The sequence below is a fragment of the Acomys minous genome, assembly GCF_964271855.1.
Source record: "Acomys minous genome assembly, chromosome: 15".
Taxonomy (NCBI): domain Eukaryota; kingdom Metazoa; phylum Chordata; class Mammalia; order Rodentia; family Muridae; genus Acomys; species Acomys minous.
Window position 1 is genome coordinate 96,453,846 of NC_140497.1, and position 23,045 is coordinate 96,476,890.

General features: G+C 48.9%; 2 protein-coding genes across 7 annotated transcripts in view; one reads left to right on the forward strand and one right to left on the reverse strand.

The window, feature by feature from the left end:
* The window catches only part of GLMN (glomulin, FKBP associated protein), a 36,081-nt gene extending 18,200 nt beyond the window's left edge, over nucleotides 1-17,881 (reverse strand). For 2 of the 4 annotated variants that reach the window (XM_084758786.1, XM_084758783.1), the window contains exons 1-8: nucleotides 17,799-17,881; nucleotides 17,018-17,093; nucleotides 16,105-16,230; nucleotides 7,431-7,544; nucleotides 6,438-6,546; nucleotides 4,986-5,208; nucleotides 3,175-3,277; nucleotides 1,721-1,908 (exon numbers count right to left, since the gene is read on the reverse strand). In XM_084758786.1, the coding sequence (XP_084614912.1) occupies nucleotides 1,721-1,908; nucleotides 3,175-3,277; nucleotides 4,986-5,208; nucleotides 6,438-6,546; nucleotides 7,431-7,544; nucleotides 16,105-16,230; nucleotides 17,018-17,056 (902 nt within the window). In that variant the 5' untranslated portion in view covers nucleotides 17,057-17,093; nucleotides 17,799-17,881. Of the gene's footprint in view, nucleotides 1-1,720; nucleotides 1,909-3,174; nucleotides 3,278-4,985; nucleotides 5,209-6,437; nucleotides 6,547-7,430; nucleotides 7,545-16,104; nucleotides 16,231-17,017; nucleotides 17,094-17,544; nucleotides 17,770-17,798 lie in introns of those variants that run through there. The other 2 variants (XM_084758784.1, XM_084758785.1) reach the window with 2 other exon arrangements.
* Nucleotides 17,882-18,412: 531 nt separating this feature from the next.
* The window catches only part of RPAP2 (RNA polymerase II associated protein 2), a 63,892-nt gene continuing 59,259 nt past the window's right edge, over nucleotides 18,413-23,045 (forward strand). For all 3 annotated transcript variants that reach the window (XM_084759453.1, XM_084759452.1, XM_084759454.1), the window contains exons 1-3: nucleotides 18,413-18,558; nucleotides 19,186-19,231; nucleotides 21,602-21,716. In XM_084759453.1, the coding sequence (XP_084615579.1) occupies nucleotides 18,486-18,558; nucleotides 19,186-19,231; nucleotides 21,602-21,716 (234 nt within the window). In that variant the 5' untranslated portion in view covers nucleotides 18,413-18,485. The remainder of the gene's footprint in view (nucleotides 18,559-19,185; nucleotides 19,232-21,601; nucleotides 21,717-23,045) is intronic.

Consider the following 23,045-nt stretch of genomic DNA (forward strand, 5'->3'; position numbering starts at 1 on the left):
GCTGCTACTCGGTTAAATGTTTAAGTTGCCCTTTACATGCCTCTATGGGACAACATGGTTTTGCCACACGCGGCTTGTCCTTGTGACTGCACACAGCCTGAATTCATTAGAACTTTATCCATGTGACCTTTCTTAACCCTCACAATATAGTCTGAGGCTCTTGCGTGAGCCTTTGTCCACCTCGTTCATGGGCTCCATCCTCCCAGGTCCTACTGCTTCTAGAGTGGTAACAACCGAGGACAGCAAACAGGCCACAGTAACGAAAACAACAAACCTACAACTATTTAGTTACAGAAAAAGAAAAAGAAAACAACCATACTCCAAAAAAAAGGATAGAAAAGAGCTAGGACATCTATAGAATAAATTAGAATTACAAAGCTAGTAAAGTTATAAATAAGTGAAAAAAAAACAAAAGAAGAGAACAAAGAAGATCGTGGAAAAAGCAAAGATACCAATAGGACAAAGGTCAAAGTAACCCTGAGGAAATATAACACCACACAAACAGAAACCCGCCCTCCTGTCCTGCTGCGGTGCTTTTCCCACAGAACTGGTGCCCTTAAATATCTGTTCAGCCAGCCAGGTCCACCCTGCATTGAGTCCTGCCAGGTAACACTGAGAAACACTTTTTGGATGTTCTTTCCTACCGGAGGTGTGCCTATGGCCGTGGGGAATGCCCACGCAGCAGCTGTGTCTCTACCACAGTCTGCAGGGCTCTGACTGTAGAAAGCGTCTGTGCTGGGCGGGGAGGAGGCACGGTCTTGTCTGAGCCCTGGGCTTATATTTACTCACAGCCAGTTTCACTCCTCTTCGCAGAGGTAAAGATGCAGTTAGTTCCCAGTGCTAAGTCCTTCCTCTTCCCTCTGCAGTGGGCGCACACTTCCTATTAGCTAACCCTGTGTTTCGGATCTGGTCCAAGTCAAAATCAGTCTCCTGTGCCCAGTGCTCCTCTGGGTGGTTGCTCCCGGAGTCGGCAGATAGGGTAAGCCTCTAGAGCTTAGAGGTTTAGGAATTCCAGGGGCTCTACTGCACCCCCACCCCACCCTGAAAAGGTTGCCGACAAGAGCTCTCAGGGTCCCCTGCGGCATAGGTGAATGGGGCAGCTCCACCTCTCTAGCTGTTTGCTGTGTAGACCACAGATCCAGGCTTGATTTGTTGTACAGAGTGCCGTGCTCTGTGCCTGTGGGGCTCACCGAGGCTGCTCTTGTCTTCCTCTTACAGCTCCCATGGGGGACACTGTCCCTGTCCCAACCGTTCTGCTTAGTACTCAATGCTAGGGTCCAGTTGCTTTTATAAGCCTAATATTCAATATACCTGGGTGTCATCTGCTCTCTGTGTGCTGACAGCTGTTGTACTCCCGTGCCTCCCTCTGCAGCCACACACTTACTTGTCTTTTTTCTTTTTTTAAAGATTTATTTATTTATTATGAATACAGTGTTCTGCCTGCTTGTACACATGCAGACCAGAACAGGGCATCAGATCACATTATAGATGGTTGTGAGCCACCTTGTGGTTGCTGGGAATTGAACTCAGGACCTCTGGAAGAGCAGTCTGTGCCTTTAACCTCTGAGCCATCTCTCCAGCCCCCTTGATGTCTTTTTTCACACTGGTGGAGATTCAAGAATGTTCTAGGCACCTCTCACCTTCCATCTTTCAGTGTGCTGGTACGTTAACATGCTTGTACTGGATATACACAAATCAAGAGTTTGATGTCGACTCTTACCTTAGGACCATGGGAAACTGATCAACACCGATGCCCTGAACAAATACTAGGTATGTCAGAGAAGCCACAGAGTCTGCCAGTTGTTTATCATCTTCTTCCTCAAATTCAAGGTAATCCCAAGTCTTTTTTTTTCTTCCATGATTAAGAATAATTTGGGGGACAGGATGTCCAATTTGTGATAAAAATCCCTGTGAAATGGTTTTTCAAAAGGAAGCTCTTGGCATATAACCTGTGTATCACCCATTTACCCCACCCCCACGCCCTGCACAACCCCCCACCCCCACGCCCTGCACAACCCCCCACCCCCACGCCCTGCACAACCCCCTCACCCCCACGCCCTGCACAACCCCCCCACCCCCACGCCCTGCACAACCCCCTCACCCCCACGCCCTGCACAACCCCCCACCCCCACGCCCTGCACAACCCCCCACCCCCACGGCCTGCACAACCCCCTCACCCCCACGCCCTGCACAACCCCCTCACCCCCACGCCATGCACAACCCCCTCTCTTTGAACCTGTGGTACTTGCTTTGATCATCACTCTCATGATGAGTGTGAGTGTGGTGCTTTGAATAAGAATGCCCCCACAGGCTCATGTATTTGAATGCTTAGACATCAAGGAGGGGCACTACTTGAGAAGCATTAAGAGGCGTGGCCTTGCTAAAGTAGGTGTGGTCTTACTGTAGGAAGTGTGTCAGTGAGGGTGGGTTCTGAGGTTTCAAAAGCCTAAGCCAGCCCAGTGTGTCTCTTTCTGCTGCCTGAGGATCTGGATGTAGAAGTCTCAGCTGTTTCTCCAGCTCCATGTCTGTCTGCACACTGCCATGCTCTCCACTGTGATGACAGTGCACTGACCCTCTGAACTGTGAGCCAGCCCCAAGTCAATGCTTTCTTTCCTAAGATCATGGTGTCTCTTCACAGCTGCAGAACTAAGGCAGCGAGGAAGTCTGCTGGTGCGACGGAGGTCTTCAGTGAGTTATTCAAAAGAATTCTCTGGATGGGCTTTACCTACTCAGGCAGGGTTTTTGCTTTGTTCATGAGACTCACTCAAAATCATAATTAAAGGTACACACACAAATGAGTTTTGTTGACAGCTGTAGTTAAAAATGTGTCAGCTGGGGGCTGACTGCTCTTCTAGAGGATCCAAGTTCAATTCCCAGCACCCACATGTTGGCTAACAACCGCGAGAAAAATACACAGGAATGTATGATATAAACTTTCAAGACCTTTTGTGTAGGGATACATTTTCCCATTTATTAGCATATAAATAGAAACATCTGTAAGGCATTGGATAATGAGATTGTTACTATTTAATTTTCATCCTATTGTTTATCTGTATTCTCAAAAAACTATTTCTCTATTAATGTTATCAGTTTAAGTGCTCATATATTAGAACACAGTAGGATAAATTTAAAATTACAGCAAGTATTATAGCAGATTATATTGGCTGTCCTTACTATTATTTCAGATGCAAAACACCGAAAAGGGTCATTTCCAACTTCTTCAGACTGTTGAAGGAACTGTGCTGTCAGCAGCGGGCATTTCAAGCTTTTGAAGCAACTAGGGAGTAAAGAGAGAGGTGACGGTGCAGCCAGCACTCCCAGAGCACAGCGTATCTAGTACTTGGAGCTCAGCTTTGTACGACCCGTAAGCACTGCACAGCTTGTTCATCCCCCCCCCCCCAGTCAGGCGGAACCTAACTGTCACTGTGACAGGAGTAAGGAGTGTGGCCTCAGGAAGGTGGGTGCCACTCTGATGAGAAAGAGAAGTTCAAGCCAGTATAGTTTTATAATAAATCACCTCAGACTTTACTTTAGCAGCACAAATGGCCTAAGGCAAGCGCCAACAGCTCAGTGTCTACACATCACGATGCATCCGTTCTCACTAGTAACAGTGATGGGGACACATGAGAAGCCTTGCTGGACTCCATACACTGAGACTCACGTGAGTGTCGAGACTGCTGCAGTTGGTGCTAATGTCTGCTACTCTAAGACAAAGACATCATCAGTCCAAGGAAAATTCAGGACAGTGTATATATTTTCCATAGACTTTTATATACTTTTAAAAAATCTAACTTCTGTAACTAAGTCTTTTCTAGTTCTTTAGAAAAGTAACAATAACATTAGTCTCCCCCACCCCAACCTCCAAAAGCAAAAAACCCCAAAAAACAAAAACAAACAAACAACAACAACAACAACAACCCCAAAATCTTGGTACTGTCCAAGAGAAATTTAACACAAATTCCATATGTAATTTAGGATTTAAGATTTCTTAGTAGTCACATGAGAAAAGTTATAAGAAACAGATGAAATTAATAATTTTCCTCAGTTATCAATATAGCTGAAATATTTTGATAGGCCACAATTACGCAAGATTAGTTAAGAATTTTACCTTCTTTTCTTTCTTTTTATGGTGTACATTCTTTGTTTTGCAGGTTTGGGGTTGGTGTGGCTTTTTGAGACAGGTTATTCTGTAACCCAGGCTCTTGCACCCTCCTGTCTGAACTCCCCCAGAATGACAGGTGAGCACCACCACGCCCAGCATACGGTTTCCCTTTTTAAACATGCCTAGTCTTCAAGTCTACAGGCTATTTTATACTGAAGGCACCATCCATGTGCCAAGTGATTGTCTGCCATATTAAAGTGGATGTGTAGTCAGTGAAGGGCAGTGGGCGAGCTGACTGTGCAGTCAGGGTGGACGCTCAGTCAGTGAGGGGCAGTGGGCAAGCTGATGGTGCAGTCAGGGTGGACGCTCAATCAGTGAGGGGCAGTGGGTGAGCTGACGGTGCAGTCAGGGTGGACGTTCAGTCAGTGAGGGGCAGTGGGCGAGCTGACGGTGCAGTCAGGGTGGACGCTCAATCAGTGAGGGGCAGTGGGTGAGCTGACGGTGCAGTCAGGGTGGACGTTCAGTCAGTGAGGGGCAGTGGGCGAGCTGACGGTGCAGTCAGGGTGGATGCTCAGGTGTTCAGTGGTCCTTCTGCTGCTTCCAGATACAATTTCCCACAGACAGCGTAAATTCCGAGTTAAATATATCTTCTGACCCCACTTTCAGTATGTGCTGGCTGTGATGGGTGAGTGTGAATTAAGGGAAGGATTTGGCTTATATCGTCACTGCCTCATAAACAACCGTGCTATATCAGCCCAACGTCTCTATGTAAAATTCACAATCTGAGGCTAGATTTACATGTACAAATAGAAAACATAGAATAAGCAATAAGAACTGGGCTACCAGTTACTCCACCATGAGATGTTCTTCAAAATATACTTACAATTTCAGTACTTCATCTTTTAACTTGTTTTCTTCGTTATTCATCATGTCTTCCACAAAAGGTCTCGTGAACTCTGCTAAGGCCTTGCAGCACTGACACAGCCCATACTCATCTGCCTGTATCTGCTCCTCTGAGTGTGGGACAGGAAGCAGGGACAGCTGACTCCACAGGGTGGACAGGGCCAAGCCAAGTGAGTAAGCCTTGTTGGGAACCTTCCGAATGACTGCAACAGACACCGAGCTGTTACCTGCGGTCGCCTCCTAAGCATGCTGGACACAGGGCAGGAAGGTTCTGGATCGTTAGGACGTGGAACCTTGCTGAGGGAAGTGGGTCACTAGCGGCGGCTATGAGGTGGTGCGGCCTGGCCTCACTCCTCTGAGTGCCACTGCAGTATGGCCAGGCACTTTGTCACACGCCTGCCACCGTGCCTCGCCCACCACGATGGACACATACCCCAACCCAGGCCAACTGCTCTTCCAGTTGTCAGGCGCTTGGGCCGAGCAATAAGAAAATCAACTAATATAGTATTTATATAAGTGGTTACATTTTCCCCTTATTTTTGTTTATAAGCACGAAATATGAATAGAAAATTACAAAGTACTGTATAAATGTAATAGAGTATTAGAAAGCTTATTGTACCCTTAGAAGATTTTAAATATTTAAGAAATATGTGTCTAAGTCCCTCCACCACATTCCAAAGCATACACATTTTCTAAAATGAACCAGCTGCCTTCAGGGGAAAACGCTGTCTTGCTTCCTGAGAGCCACTATTTGCCAATCCTAAACCATGGAGCCTTCTCACCTCCCTCACTCCATCCTCTAGACGGACCTTTAACTCCAACCTCCCAACTCAAGCGCTGAGCCACGCCCTGTCTGACATCCTTCTCAACCAAAACACGGGACTACCACCTGCTGTTAGATTGCACGCTGCAGATACCACGGATGACCACTAAATATGCTTAGAGGGAATTGTGAATTGTAGGTAATAAAGTTAATCAGGGAGCTAGAGAGATGGCTCAGTGGTTAGGCGCACTGCCTGCTCCTCCCGAGGACCTGGGTTCAGCTCCCAGCACCCTGCGGTGGCTCACAGCCTGCTGTCACTCCAGTTCAGGGGATCTGATGCCTATCTCTGGCCTCCAAGGGCACTAGGCATGCAAGTGGTGTGCAGACATAAATTCAGGCAAAACACTCATACATGTAAAAAAAAAAAAAAAGAAAGCTAACCAGATTACATGCATGAAAACAGTGTGCCGTGGGAGGAAGTGTTTACTGAGCAGCCACTCTTCTGGGTACCTTGCAGCATCTACACTAGCACTCCCGGGCCAGCCTAAAAGCCGAGCACTCAGGACTTTATCCCAAGCTTTGCTCTGGTAGACTGTTCACGCTGGGGGAAATATCCAGGTACTTATGCAAACAAAACAAGAAATACTTGAATATCAAAGTGCTCATTACCTGTCTGCAGTGGCTGAAGCAAAAGAAGAATAACCTGGGAAATCTGTTTTCCAGAAGGCTCTTCAATGAGTTCAAGCAAACCCAACAACAATTCCTTTGGATTACATAACTATAAAAATATTCACAATTGAACCTGTTTAATACAAGTTGTATTTAAAGCCACATGATTACTGTGTTAAAGACACACTTAGACAACAGTTACATTTGCTCAGCTGTAAAATGCACTCACTATGCTGTTGTTAAATGGCCCTTCGCAGCTTCTGAAGGTCCCTGGTGGCTCTGCACGTGGGGCCCCGCCCGACCCTCCACACCGCCCAGTCTCTGGTGCTGCCCAGCCCTGACAGCCATGTCCTAGCGTCTCCATCTGCCTAACTTCCTTAGCCTGTCTTCCAGCGCTGTCTCCACAGCCACCGCCTCCCTCTTTAAAGTCCTCCTAATCAACACTTGCTCCAAGAAGCTTCCTCTTTCCAACTACTCATTTGTGCATATTCCTCCCGTCTCTAGTTTCCAATTTTAAGTTTTACTATGGTATTTTCAAACAGAAGCTGCTACTGTTGACCCTCCCCCATCCTTTCGTCACCCCCCCACCCCTTATAGTCTCCATTAGTGTTGCCCCCCTCATCCTTTCATCTACCCCCCCAACACACCCCTTATAGTCTCCTTTCAGCTTTCATGCCTCAGGCAGCACTGGCTCTGCTGCCGCCAAAGGGCCAGATGGCGTTAAACAGTTCTCTAAAACTGCCTTCATCTATATAATAAGAACCCTTGTTATCTACAGTATAGCTCGCTTACTGGAAATCTGAATCAGGGGCCTCAGAGTGGATAATCCTTGTACCAAGACCCGCTGGGAAATGCTGAGGTGGACCTGCCCACCCATCCAGCTGAGTACACCCAGGCGCTACTGAGCGTAATTTCTTGCACTAAAACTTTCTTACCAAAGAACAAGAATTAAACATGAAAGGGAATTGCAGGGCTGCTCAGGGTCTGACGCACCTTCACCAGCAAATCAACCATCAGCAAACAGTCTCTCTTATCTTCTTCCCCATTCCTCAGGAGGCATCGGACAACAGGGCCAACCAGATTCCAGCCCATAGACTTAATGATGGTCTGCAGAGCAAGAGGACAGCAGTCAGCTGGACGGCTCAGCTTAGCGCTTTCCTGACCTGAACTAGGAGGGAGGTGAGACTGTCGCCACGGCCTCTCTGGGGCACACAGCCAGTGTCCACGGCCTGCCTCTCTGGGGGCACATAGGCAGTGCGCACGGCCTCTCTGGGGCACACAGCTGATGTTCACGGCCTTTCTGGGGGCACACAGGCAGGGTCCACGGCCTGCTTCTCTGGGGGCACATAGGCAGTGCGCACGGCCTCTCTGGGGCACACAGCTGATGTTCACGGCCTTTCTGGGGGCACACAGCCAGTGTCCACGGCCTGCTTCTCTGGGGGCACATAGGCAGTGCGCACGGCCTCTCTGGGGCACACAGCTGATGTTCACGGCCTTTCTGGGGGCACACAGGCAGGGTCCACGGCCTCTCTGGGGCACGCAGCCAATGTCCACGGCCGTTCTGATTTACTATTAATGGTCTATGTTAATATTTTTAAAGTCACATGAAGACCATCTTGTCCTAAGACCCTGTAGTGTAGACTTTCTTACTTTAACACTGTTTATATCTTGGCAAGGATCAGTGTCCTGTGCACTGGATATTCAGGGCAGTGCTGACCTCTCCCTGTTACACCAACAGCACCCTCTGCACCAACACCAACTGAAAGTCTTCAGACCTTGCCAGGTATCCCCTGAGAACTCGAAAGCAAGACTGCCTCAGTGGAGAGCAATTGGAATGTGGGCAAAGCTTGGGCAGGAGATCTAAGCCCTGGCTTTGCCACAGTCTTACACAAGGTGGGGAGGATACAGTGTTACCCCGTGTGTGTCAGGGTTAATGTGGGTAAGGATACAGTGTTACCCCGTGTGTGTCAGGGTTAATGTGGGTAAGGACACAGTGTTACCCCGTGTGTGTCAGGGTTAATGTGGGTAAGGACACAGTGTTACCCCGTGTGTGTCAGGGTTAATGTGGGTAAGGACACAGTGTTACCCCGTGTGTGTCAGGGTTAATGTGGGTAAGGATACAGTGTTACCCCGTGTGTGTCAGGGTTAATGTGGGTAAGGACACAGTGTTACCCCGTGTGTGTCAGGGTTAATGTGGGTAAGGACACAGTGTTACCCCGTGTGTGTCAGGGATAATGTGGGTAAGGACACAGTGTTACCCCGTGTGTGTCAGGGTTAATGCGGGTAAGGATACAGTGTTACCCCGTGTGTGTCAGGGTTAATGCGGGTAAGGATACAGTGTTACCCCGTGTGTGTCAGGGTTAATGTGGGTAAGGATACAGTGTTACCCCGTGTGTGTCAGGGTTAATGTGGGTAAGGATACAGTGTTACCCCGTGTGTGTCAGGGATAATGTGGGTAAGGATACAGTGTTACCCCGTGTGTGTCAGGGATAATGTGGGTAAGGACACAGTGTTACCCCGTGTGTGTCAGGGTTAATGTGGGTAAGGATACAGTGTTACCCCGTGTGTATGTCAGGATTAGGTCTCAGGAGGCAGAGGCAGGTGCCTCTCTGAATTTCATGCCTGCCTGGATTCAAGTCTGTACCTAACTCCTTTCCATATACCGACTAATGACCCTTTCCTTTCCCTAACAAAGACCATGAGATATTTAACACTAATGCCTATAAAGTTCTGAAAGGCATCATTCTACAGTGCCTGGTAACCTTGTGACTGATATATGTAAAATGTTTAGCTAAAATTCGTGGGGGTAGGCAAAGAGGCTTATGTCACTTGCCACCAAACACTGTGGTCTGAGTCTGACTTCTGAGATCCACATGGCTGAAAGTGAGGTTGACAACTCCCAGCTTGTCCTCTGAGCTCCACACACATGCGGTTGTGCATGTGCCAAACACATACGCACACTAAATATATATTTAAACAGTTGTTTACCTCAGGTAAACATTTTACTCTTAAGAATCTGATTACCATTCAGAGGATCACTTAAAGGATCTTAAAGGAAAGAAGTAAAGCTATGCAAACAGGAAAAAAACCCAAAAAACCAAAAACACCACCTGGTTAGAAAGTACACAGGAGTCAAGGCTATTTTGCTTTTTTGAGCTTAAGGACGATTAGCGTTTAAAGAGAAAACCATTCTGGTCAGGCAAGATGTAACCACAGCAGCTATCCAAGGAGAGCAGAAAGGAAACAAAAGCTTGTGCTCAAGTTAAGCTGGCACAGAGGTTGGCCACATGGTAGCGGGCAGCCATATGGCAAGGAGTAGGGCTTCCGAGAGAGAGCAAGGAAGCCACAGTACCGGGAGAGTGTGCCTGAGTTATGGCCCAGATCTGAAAGAGACAGAAAAAAGAAAAAAGGAAAGATGCTGAATTCAAGGAAGACTGTGCTGGGACCAGGAATTCTGGGAATAGAAAGTACAGGATCTCTTTGAAGGAATAATTATCCTGCCTATCTGGGTGTCAAACTTTAAAAAGTGAATTTGGTCTTATTCAGTAAGTTATGGTGAGAATTTTTAAAAATTTAGTGCTTGTGTTTACATATGTGCATGTATATGAAAAATTAGAAAATTTTAACAAAATTTCAAAATTCAGTTACTAATTCATAGCATGAATTCTTGAAAAAAAAAATTTTAAGAACATTTATTTTTCCAAGACAGGGTTTCTCTGTTTTTAAGAACATTTTAATGACTTGTTTCTTTTTATTTTATATGCATTGATGTATTGCCTGAATGTATGCTTGTATCAGGCTGTCAGATCACCAGGAAGTAGAGTTGCAGACAGTTGCGAGCAGCCATGTGGTGCTGGGAATTGAACCTGCGTCCTCTGGAAGAGCAGCTCTTAACTCCTAAGCCATCTCTCCAATCCCAAATTTGTGAATGTTAAAAGTCAAACTATACCAAAAAAAAATTTAGAGAAAAACAAAACATCATATAGATGTCGCCAGGCGTAGTGGCACACGCATTTAATCCCAGCACTCGAGGAGCAAAGACAGGTGGATCTCTGTTAGTTCAAGTCTGGCATACAAAACAAGTCCAGGACAGCCAAGGCTACACAGAGAAGCCCTGTCTCGAAAAACAAAAACAAAAAACAATAAAAACAAAAACAAAACAAAACAAAAAGCTAATAGCTGTCCTCTAACGGGTGTTGTGTACCTACTTTGTTCACTACCTTGGCTGCAAGACCTGCACGGTTACTTTGTAACAGGCCCTGGGCTCGCTGCCCAGAAGAACTCCTGTAGTGACATTCTGTTACTTTGCTTTCTTGTTTGTTTGCGACAGTCTATGCAATCCTGGCTGTCCTGAAGCTCGAATATACACCAGAATATGCCACCATGCCTGGCTTACAACATGATATTCTAGTGAACAAAAAATACACACCCTAAGAAAGTTATAAAGAATGTCAATGATAATATAGAGGAAAATCGGTTCGTGGTGGAGGAGATAGATTTGAAAGAAGTAGAGACGTCAACGACAGAAGTGCAGCGCAGAAGACACAGCGCACTAAAGGGGTATTCAGGGAGACCACCAGGCACAAACACTTGCTGGGCAATTGTGATCATACAGAGTAATAGTAAGAAGAATGAATAAATATTTTAGGGAGAAAATTGAATTATTAGATAAAAAGCATGATTTTGTTCATTAAAGTTGTACTTCATTTTCTGACATATTCTAAGCACCAATTTCATTGAATAAAAAGAGGTGAGTTTTTAAAAATTGACATGACTATAAATCTCTACAGTGAACTTAATTTTAGGCTTAAACAGTAAAAGATAGGCCAACTACCCTTGCCCAAATATTTGGTATCTCTATTAAAATTAGTGAGAGCCTAGGCAGACATGATGTCATGTCTCTTTAGCCCCACGTACTGCAGTAGTTGAGAGCAAGGACCACTTGAGCTTAGGTAGTAAGACCAGCCTGGCTAGCATCTTAAGACCTTGTCTCAAAGCAACAGCAACGGTCCAAGCAAATAATTATTTGTCAGAATGCAATTTTTTAATATTTATGCTGCAACTTGATAAAAACACTGAAGTATCCAGTTGGCATGAGCAAGGCTGGTGATATTTCCTCTTGTGAATTCCTCACACCTTAATGCAGCTCCTTGAATTTTTCTAATGCCTGGTGAGCTTCGTATGTACACGCTGCTGTTTGAGAACTGTAAAGCTTTTTTTTTTTTAACTGTCTATTCCTGACTGGGTTGTTTCTTCAGAGCTTTGCCTTAGCCCTGGGGAGCCTCTCTCTTGCCTTTCCCGGCTAAAGGCGGCCCTTCTCTTGCTGTGCTCATGTTTTGTCTTTACTGTCGGAGTTTCACGTCATGCACCCCAGTCACAACCCCTTCCCAGTCCTCCCATGCCTGTGCCCCCCACCCCACCCCAAGAAGTAAAAAAAAAAAAAAAAGGAAAGAAAGGAAAAAAGTTCTCTTCGCTGGCTTCCTGGCTAGGCTGTTACCTTTTTTGGGTAGGGGGTCAGAGGGTAGGGGTAGGGGTTGTCACAGAAGCCTTCCATGTCCCTCCCTCTCAACTGTGTCTACAGTCATTGATACCACAGCAAAAATAGTCTACTTACTCTTCCTAGTCAGTGGGAGCCCGGATCATGGGCCTCCTCGTGGCTTCTGGTGACACCATAGACCACGAACACAGCTCCCTGCTATGGTAGAACCCTGGGCCCTGACAAGATCCTTGGAGGCAGCATGGCCCGCAGTGTGGACTCGGGTGGCAACACCAACCATGGACCTTTGGTAGTAACTTGTGCCATGGACAGCAATACAAACCCCAGCTGCAGTTCCGCTCAGGTGGCAGTGGAGGTGACTCACATCAACTTGTGCATACCCTACCCCCCCCTCCCCAGGCTGCTGGCTCTGCTGCTGAGCACCGCCCAAGAATCTCATAAAATGAATTCCATCAGGATAGAGACTTTTCTCTGATGTGTTAGCAAATAGAGTATTAGATGGCACATGTATGGTATGTATTAATGACTTGAAACAGGTCAGAGAACTGGGGTATACTGTTAATAATTTTAAAAATCTGTTTGTTTTTGAGACAGGGTTTCTCTGTGTAGCCTCGGCCGTCCTGGACTCTCTTTGTAGACCAGGCCTCAAACGCACAGTGATCCACCTGCCTCTGCCTCCCATGTGCTGCCTGTGCGCCCCAGAGAGACGGTGGGCACTGCCTATGTGCCCCAGAGAGACGGTGGGCACTGCCTATGTGCCCCAGAGAGGCGGTGGGCACTGCCTGTGTGCCCCAGAGAGGCCGTGGGCGCTGCCTATGTACCCCAGAGAGGCGGTGGGCACTGCCTGTGTGCCCCAGAGAGGCCGTGGGCACTGCCTGCGTGCCCCAGAGAGGCCGTGGGCACTGCCTGTGTGCGCCCAGAGAGGCCGTGGGCACTGCCTGCGTGCCCCAGAGAGGCCGTGGGCACTGCCTGCGTGCCCCAGAGAGGCCGTGGGCACTGCCTGTGTGCGCCCAGAGAGGCCGTGGGCACTGCCTGCGTGCCCCAGAGAGGCCGTGGGCACTGCCTGCGTGCCCCAGAGAGGCCGTGGGCACTGCCTGCGTGCCCCAGAGAGGCCGTGGGCACTGCCTGCGTGCCCCAGAGAGGCCGTGGGCACTGCCTGTGTGCGCCCAGAGAGGCCGTGGGCACTGCCTGTGTGCGCCCAGAGAGGCCGTGGGCACTGCCTGTGTGCGCCCAGAGAGGCCGTGGGCACTGCCTGTGTGCCCCAGAGAGGCCGTGGGCACTGCCTGTGTGCCCCAGAGAGGCCGTGGGCACTGCCTGTGTGCCCCAGAGAGGCTGTGGGCACTGCCTGTGTGCCCCAGAGAGGCCGTGGGCACTGCCTGTGTGAAAATGTCACCTGGAAGGAAAATCAAGTTGTGATTGGTGTTATATATTTTACTGAAATCTGAACCCTGTATATATCAGATTATATAGCACAAAGATGATTTTCGATATTAAGCCTAAGCCTCACTATCTTTAAATTTATCCTATTAGCTATTTAGAAACATACTAAAAATAAACCACTGAGCTACAGGATACCTACAGGTGGTGTGCTATGGCCTCCTCCCTCCTCGGCTTCAGGGATGCAGTGCTGAACCTCACGTTGGCAGGCGGCCTCTCAGCTACCGGGTTCCTCAAGAAGGGACACTGAGTGCAGGGGAGTGGCTCAGCACCAGGATCACTTGGTTCCCAGAACCCCGTGGCAGTGTGCATGTGGTCTTCCCACAGCTAGACGGGATCTGTGAACGCTCAGGGACCAGCTTGTGCAGCATATATGGCAGCAAAGGGCAAAGAGGTCCTGTCATCTCTGACCTCTACGAATGCACCATGGCCTGCCCATGCCCACATTCACATATACAAACATGGACACACATGCACATCACACTCAGAGGTTTTTAAAAGATGAGATCCTGGGCCTCCTTTCTGCCTATTCTAGTGAGCTCAGGATCTCCCCACCCTTTGTCCTTTAATTGCCTGAGTTTTACAGTCACAGACAAGTCTACTTCCGAGCTGGGCGTGGTGGCGCACGCCTTTAATCCTAGCACCCAGGAGGCAGAGGCAGACAGATCACTGTGAGTTCGAGGTCAGCCTAGTCTACAAAGCGAGTCCAGAACAGTCAAGGCTACACAGAGAAACCCCGTCTTGAAAAAAGAAATTTAATAAAAAAACTTACTTCCCGTCGCCTGCTATGTCTCACAAGACAAATTTTCTCCCTTGCCTTCCTTTTTGCAAGCTTTCTCTTCAAGTTAGGGTGCTATTTTGCTGAGATCACATCTGTATTGCAGATGTGAATGAAAACACATAGAAAAACAAACAAAGGACAACCAAGCCAAAACAACCAGTCATCCTTTCTGACTCACTTGCTCTTATCCCCACAATCAATGTATCCTTTATTGTACCCCAGCTTTCTTGTCAGCCTGGGGACACAGTTGGTAGAGCACTGGCCCAGGATGCACAGAGCTCCCAGACACCCCATAAAGCCGATACACTGGCCACACCCATAATCCCAGACTCGAGGTGGAGGATAAGAAACCCAAGGTCATCCTCAAGGACACAGCGCACTCAAGGCCAGCCTGGGATATAGGAATCCTGTCACATCAAAGCTGAGGTGTCTTTCAGGAACTGCCTCTTACCTATAAAGTGATTGTTTTGTTTTGTTTTTTCTTTTGAAGTAAGAGTCCCATGATACTGCCCTGGTGGTCCTGAGCTTGTGTGCTCAAGTACCCTCCCAACCTCAGTTTCTCAAGTCACTTGAATTGTAGGCGTTACAACTAAATGCCTATCTCATGAGATGCTGGAGAGGCTAAACGTGGAACATAGGTAAAGCATCTGGCAGAAACTTAAATATTAGTACATTTTAGCACTGATAGCACTTAACACTGCTGTCAAAAGTTACCCTTCAATAACATAACTGGGAAAAAAAACCCAGAAAACTTAAAATACAGAGGCAGGCAGATCCCTGGAGTTTGTTGGCCACCAGCCTGGATGAAGCCATGAGCTCCAGGTTCAGTGAGGGACATGACTATGGGAGACACTCAATGTCAGCCTCTGGTCTTGATATGAACCTGCACATCACTCACACAGACCTCACCCCCCTACCCCCCACACAAAACAAAAAACACAGTGAGTTTAAGAACTCCAGGATAGGGGGAAAAAAAAACCTGCAGGATAGCATGGGCTAAAGACTATCTCAACCAAAAACAAAAAACAAAACAAAACAAAACCTCCAACCAAACAACCAGCCCCCTGAAAAGTGATTGTATCGGAGGCTGTAAAAGTCTACTGCAGTTGACTTTTGCATCCACTGGGAGCCTCACCGTGAAGCCCTGTCCTAAGAGCTCTGATTGGTGTGGTAGCAGCACAGACTTAAGAAGGGAACGGCAGCTGGAGGATGGCACTTTTGCCCCCTGGCCTTCTGTCCTGTGGTGTGTGGATGACCTAGGACCAGCCGCTCTCCAGCGCTCTCAGGCTTCTGGGGCCACAGGGGCCACTGCGGCATCCACCAGGGTGTCAGTCCCCAAGTGTGATTCTCGTGGACTCGCTCCCAGAAACTGTAAGCCCCAATAAACATCCCTCTCTAAGGAGGTCAAGGTCATGGTTTCTCATGACAGCAGGAGACAAGAAGACAGATAAATGGAAAACAACAATGTATTATCTGTGGGAAGGACTGTAAGCTTTGTCACAAGTGAAAGTGGTCTTGGTGGGCTTTGCCCTTGGACACACCGTGGACACTCCCTGAGATTAACCTTGAGATAGACTGGGTAGAGCCATCCTGGGCCTGGAATTCAGGAAGGGGACCGGGGGATTCCACCTGGACTACTGTGTTTCTAATCGACCCTCAATGGGAGCTGTGAGAGACAGGCGGGTAGAGAGGACGAGAGGGGCAGCAGGTTCAGACCGAGCTCGAGCGCACGTGGATTGGGAAAAGGATCAGTGAAGGATCAGTGAACAGGCCGCAGGCCAGAGACACCCAGGGACCCGTCCCATGGAACGGATACCGGAAGGTTCACTCTTGTGTCCCTTTAACCTTTTTTCCCTCTTGTGTAAGATGGGTTGTATGATAAAGTTTAATTGTTAAGAAACAGAGCCAACAATTACCCCCTCCTGAAAAGTAGACACAAAGCTTGTTCTTACCTTGTTCCTTTCATCCTGGATAACTTGTAGCAGCTGGTTTATATGCCCATCTTCAATGCACCTTTGGCCTGCCAGCTGGAAGAGGCCAAAGTCTTCTTCTTTAAAGTCATGCTCTTCCAGGATTTGCTGTAAACAGACAGACAAAAATAAGCACAGACCCAAATATGAAGTCGGTGATTGTTCCTGATCTCTAGGAAAATAATCTTAAATTCCAGAGAAAGTGGATACTATATATATGAAAATTTGAATTATCATTTTTCAATTTTTGGCCTTATTCATTATGGCTTTGAGACCTGAGTTCAGCTCCCAAACACCCAGGTTAGATGGCTTGGAACCACCTAGAACCCCAGCTCCAGGTGGACCCAGCAGTCCTCTGGCGTCCATGAACACCCACACGCACATCACACACACACACACCACACACACATATACATAGTTAAAAGTAAAATGTTTTTAAATCTAAAACAATTATTAAGATTTATTTTTATTTTATATGTATGATTGTTTGCCTTCATGTGTGCATGTGCCTGGTGCCTGTTGAGGCCAGAGAGGGCCTGGGTGTTGGGAAATGAACCCAGGCAACTTAATCACTGAGCCATCTCTCTAGCACTCCCCTGCCCCACACCTTTCCCCTTTTTTGAGACCCGCAAATCACTGTGTAGACCAGGCCGGACTCAAACTCACAAAGATCCCCCCTGTCTTTCCCTCCCAAGTACTGGGAATAAAGGCCACAAAAGGGAAAAAAAAAAAATCCAGCCCACTTTCCTATTTTATGCCATTTCTTTACAAGCCAAAACAAAACAAAACAAAAAACAGAAACCCTCAAAACACCCAGAAATTAGATGTGACCACAAAGTAAAGATAACCTATACCCTTCCCCATTTTTTGAAGTTGTTTTCAGAGAGTTACTTACACATCTTTTTATTACGCACTGAAGTTCCTCCACAGCCATTCCTAATTACTTCTCCTCGCTTTGACACTGAAATGAACTAATACAAAACAGTTAATTGTGTGACATTATGTAAATTATGTTTGATAAACTGTTTCATTCTGAATTCTTAGAAAATAAACACAATGTGGTTTTACAGCTTAATTGCTACTACTGAACATTGTTAATGTGCCGTTCTATTAAAGCACCTACTGTTTCATTTAAAGAGCATGGTTTTGAAAGAATGATGAGTAAAAAAGAAAAAGAAAAGGAGCCCTAGAGAAGTCCTAAAAGAACCCTTTTTTTTTCTAAAGGAGAAAGTAATCCTTCCAAGAAAAAAAAAAAGCCAAACCGTGGACCTAGAATAAAAATTCTAATCGGTAGCTAATTTTTTAAAGGTCCCATTGACAAAAAACTGGAATCCAACACAATTAAGTCACCTAAAGAAACTGAAGGTTCTAATGCCCCCAGCCGGTTCCCCACAGGCCCTGCCCCTCCCCAAAGTCACCAACCCTCAGTGAGGATCCACCGGTTCTCTGAACACGAGGCCAGCGGCGGTGCTGGCCCCGCAGGCACGAACAGGAAAATCACCAGACCGCGCCTGTGGACTGAGCCCGGGGAAGCCATGTCTCCCTGCCTCCCTCCTCCTGGACGCCGGGCAGAGCGTCCAGGCTCCAGCACCTCGAGGGGCCTAGACGGCGAGCCGCGTGCGGCCCGGATCCTGTGCGGCGAGCCCGGTCCACCCCGACCCAGCACATCCACCTACCTACCCGCCGGACCGCGAGCCTCCTCCGCCACCGCGGGCAGCGCAGGCCGCACTCCTGGCCCCGCCCTTCCTAGGCCCGCCCCTCCGCGCTCGCCCCGCCCCCTAGGCCCGCCCCTCCGCGCTCGCCCCGCCCTCCCTAGGCCCGCCCCTCCGCGCTCGCACCGCCCTCCCTAGGCCCGCCCCTCCGCGCTCGCACCGCCCTCCCTAGGCCCGCCCCTCCGCGCTCGCCCCGCCCTCCCTAGGCCCGCCCCTCCGCGCTCGCACCGCCCTCCCTAGGCCCGCCCCTCCGCGCTCGCACCGCCCTCCCTAGGCCCGCCCCTCCGCGCTCGCACCGCCCTCCCTAGGCCCGCCCCTCCGCGCTCGCACCGCCCTCCCTAGGCCCGCCCTCCCGCGCTCGCCCCGCCCTCCCTAGGCCCGCCCCTCCGCGCTCGCACCGCCCTCCCTAGGCCCGCCCCTCCGCGCTCGCACCGCCCTCCCTAGGCCCGCCCCTCCGCGCTCGCACCGCCCTCCCTAGGCCCGCCCCTCCGCGCTCGCACCGCCCTCCCTAGGCCCGCCCCTCCGCGCTCGTACCGCCCACCCATAGGTCCACCGCCCTTCGTAGGCCCGCCCTCAGCCCGAGTGACGCGTGGGGAGGCGGAGCCTCGCGGCCGCCGCTCACAGCACACCTAGCTCCTGACCGCTTCGGCCATGGCTGACTCTGCTGTTCCTTGCTCTCTGGGCCCGAGTGCCCTGGTTTCCAGCTCCTACCGAGGCGCTGCAGGTACGAAGAAGGCCTCTTGCCAGGTTTGGACCCTGAGAGCTGGGTTTGAGAAAGACGCTCGCGCGGGGCGCTCTCGAGGTTGCCCCGGGGAGAGGCTCTGGTGGCGGAGGCCGGCAGCTTCCTCCCACCGCTGCCCTGGTGGTTTCGGGAGAAGCAGCCCACGGCTCTTCAGGCGTTCCGGATCCCCCGTCTCCCTTGCTTGGGCTGTGCTGGCGACCCTCGGGGACCTGCTGACTTAGGCCAGTGGTGGTCAGCTGCCTTGAACCGTGGCCTGGGCCAGACTCCTTTCTTCAGGCTTGGCGAACTTTTAGGAGACAGAGAAATGTTAGCCTAGAGGAATCCAGTTTAAAGTGCTTTTAAGAAGCACTTGACTAAAGCAGATACGATATATGAGAAAGGCCAGTCCCCAAAGAGAGTTTAGTCAAAAATTGAAATGTAATTCGTTTACAGAAACAATGGAATTTCCTTCCTGTTTATTCCCCTCCCCCCATCTTTCTTTTTTACAAATTGGAGTTGGAAGTGAAATGTGTGAGAGAAAAGGAAGAGATGTCTACGGTATGTTATTTGAGCAAGACTCTGCTACATCAAATGTGTGTTTGTACTTGACTGTTATCTCTTCACTTGTAGGTACTAAACAGACAAGTACCCTGAACCGAGGAGATGCATCTAGAAGGTATAATCACGTGGGCGACTGCATTTCTCGTTCCTTGTACATCATATTAATCGAATCAGATGTTTTTGGTCTTGATGTTTTATTTTCTGGTCTTGGGACCTGGGACCTGAGCTTAGGGCTTCACACACACACCCTAAACAAGCAGTGTGTCTCCTGAGCTGTACTCCCAGCCCACACAGCTTAAAACTATCATGGATACCTGTTTTTGTTTTTGTTTTTCTGGTTTTTCGAGATAGGGTCTCTCTTTGTAGCCTTGGCTGGCCTACACTAGCTTTGTAGACCAGGCTGGCCTTGAACTCACAGCGATTGCCTGTCTCTGGCCCCCCCCCCCCCCCAGTGCTGGGATTAAAGGCGTGCGCCACCACTCCCGGCATGGATACCTTTTTTGGAGAAAATACTTATGAGAAGGTGTAGGGAGCACTATCAGTTCTCACTTAAGACTATTACAGCCTCCGGCTTTGAAAAGCCCAAACTCGGCAGCCAGGGGTGATGATGGCCGGGCACACCTGTGATCCCAGCAGTAGGGAGGCGGAGGCAGGTGGATCTTTGAGTTGGAGATCTACAGAATTAGTTCCAAAACAGCCAAGGCTACCCAGAGAGACCTTGCCTTAAAAAATGAAAACACAAAAAGGAAGAAGAAGAAGAAGAAGAAGAATTAAGAAAACCAAACTGGCGGCTCCGCCTGTTGGGAACTGCTGTGAGCACCTGTAGGAGGCTGTGGGAGCCAAGCACCCTTCCTGTCTCTCCAGGCACGCTCTCGTGCATGATCCCACCGAAATAAGCTTCTTTGTAACATTCAGTGTGGATTTTAAAACAAACAAACCAAAAACATCCTTACAGTGTTTCTAAAAAGTCAAGTCTCCTGTCCCAGGAGATCCTGAGAATGGGATCTCATCTGTAGAGATTAAAAGCTTCTGTGATTCATCATTTCAGAATTTACTAATTCTTTCTTTGACTATACTTTCCAAATACAGGGTAGTGTGTATTTCAGAGCCAGGCCCTTAGGATGTACTGTTGAACACGTTGCTTTTGCTCACTGGAACTGAGACGTACCTGCTGAACTGAAACAGTGGGATACATATCTAGAAATTGCAGCGAGCACTATGAAGAAAAAGACTGATGTTACGAGGGGGAACTACTGCTTTAGAGAGGGGTTGGTAGGGAGGTGACCTGTGGGTTTTCAAGGCAAGGTCTCTCTAAAGAAGCCAGAAGCTAGTCAGGCTTGGTGGACACGCCTTTTACCCCAGCACTCAGGAGGCAGAGGCGGCCACCGTGCACCACCGTCTGAGGTTAGCATCGCTGTGATGACCAAAAAGGCAACCTGGGGGAGGAAAGGGTTTCTCTGGGTTACAGTTGCACATCACTGCTCATCACTGAAGGAAATCAGACAGGAGCCCTGAGGCAGGAGCTGAGGCAGAGGCCATGGAGGGGTGCTGCTTACTAGCTTGTTGAACATGACTAGCTCAGCCAGCTCCCAGGACCACCAGCCCAGGGATGACATCACCCACATGGGCTGGGCTCTCCCAACCCATCAGGAATTAAGAAAACACCGTACAGTTGTGCCTGCAGCTTGATCCTCTGGAGGCCTTTTCTTAGGGTTTCCCTCTTCTGCAGTAATTTAGCTTGTGTCACGTTGACGTAACGCTGCCACAACCATATTGATCGGCATCATTTGTGTTTTGGTTTGTTTTTTTTGAGACAGGGTTTCTCTGTGCAGCCTTGGCTGTCCTGGGGCTCACTTTGTAACCAGGCTAGCCTCGAACTCACAGTGATCCTCCTGCCTCTGCCTCCTGAGTGCTGGGATTACAGGCCTGCGCCACCACCGCCCAGTGATCACCATCATTTGTGACAGAAGGTTCTTACTATGGAGTCCACGCTTGCCTTGAGCTCTGATTCTTTCTGCCTCCTCCTCCAAAGGGCTGTGATTGCAGACGTGTACAGCCTCCTTTCTGTGTGACTCTGTAAGTGCCTTGCACACTGGTCTGGGTGGCCAGCTTCTGTATACACACTGGAACGAATAGTGTGCTTGCTTTTTGTAAGGGACTGGATCAGAAGTGGCACGGTTAAATACTATAAATTTTATTGGCAGCATAATAAGTTAGTGGAGGCTTTTAAAGTGTGGAGTGTTGGAGGTAGGAGAAGTCTTTTTGTTTTTTTTGAGACAGGATTTCTCTGTGTAGCCTTGGCTGTCCTGGACTCACTTTGTAGACCAGGCTGGCCTCAAACTCACAGTGATCCACCTGCCTCTGCTTCCCCTAACCCTGAGTGCTGGGATCAAAGGTGTGCGCCACCACGCCTGGCCCTTTGTTTTTGTTTTTGTTTTTTTGAGGAGAAATCTTATTTGGATTAACATTCTCATTAACATTGCAGGCAAGCTGAACTAAAAGCTGCTGTGCAGAGGAAGGTGGAGTTTGAAAGGAAAGCTGTGCGCATCGTTGAACAGCTCTTAGAAGAGAGCATCACAGAAGACTTCCTGAAGGAGTGTGTAAGTATTAAGTTGCAGACTGCCAGATGTAAAATATAACATCTATATTTAAGGACTCATTATGTGTGTGAGTGTGTATTGGCTGGTTTTGTGTGTTGACTTGGCACAAGCAGGAGTCCTCAGAGAGGAAGAAACCCCAGTGGAGGAAATGGCTCCTCCACAAACTCCAGCTGTAGGCGGTTCCTCAATTACTGACCAATGTGGGAGGGCCCAGGGTGGGTGGGGCCATCTCCAGGCTGGAAGTCCTGGGTTCTATAGGAAAGCAGGCTGAGCGAGCCAGTAAGCAGCGCCCTCCATGGCCTCTGCCTCAGTCCCTGCCTGCAGGTTCCTGCCCTATGTGAGTTCCTGTCCTGACTTCCTTTCTGATGAACAGTGACATGGAATTGGAAGCTGAATAAACCCTTTCCTTCCCAGTTTGCTTTTTGGATGTGGTGTCTCATCCCAGCAGCGATAACCCTGACTAAGACAAGTTGGTACCAGCACGGTGGGATACTGCTGTGCAGACCTGATCATGTTTTTGGGAGGACTGTGGAAGGATTTGGAACTTTGGGCTAGAAAAGCTGCTGAGTGTTGAGAGCTCAGTGGGATGCTCTTTAGAAACTTGGAAGATAAGCGTGCTGAGAGCTGTGTGCAGGATGGAGGCCTGGCTTGTGAGGGACAGAGGGAGGCTGGAAAGTCACATAAGGACTCTATCGGGGCTGTTTGCTACTTTGAATTAGGATTCTGTGGTTCAGCCTGGTACAGTGGTGCACTCCTGTAATACCAGCCCTTGGGGAGGCAGAGGCAGGCAGGTCTCTGAGTTTGAGGCCAGCCTAGTCTGCAAAAGTGAGTCCAGGGCAACCAAGGCTACACAGAGAAACCCTGTCTCAAACAAAGAGTCTGTGGCTCTGGTTAGCTGGGGCTGAAGAATCAGCTGTGATTGACAAGAGACCAGCACCACTGAGGTGAAACCTTCTGGGAAGTGTTTTCCTGGGAGCACAGAGAAGCTGTGTTCCAGAGGTGACCATGGTTGCACCTTGTGCTGCCAGCCAGACTTGGTCATGTGTAAGAATCACCCAGGTGGCACCGGTTTTGAAGGCATGAAGGAGTCATGGAGAGCAGCTGAGGCTGGGCACTGTGAGAGGCCAGGGGAGGCTGCTGGTGAAGGTGCCATCTCAGTAGCCGTTGAAGGCCCAGGCATGAAGGGTCATCCAAAGAAATTGAGAATTGGGACCAGGAAAAGAGCCGGTTAGTGAAGGTGCAGCTCTTAAGGCAGAAACCCGAGCGAGCATTTTAGAGATGTCAGTACCGTGTCACGGCCACCAAGAGCAGCAGCACAGAGCCTAGAGA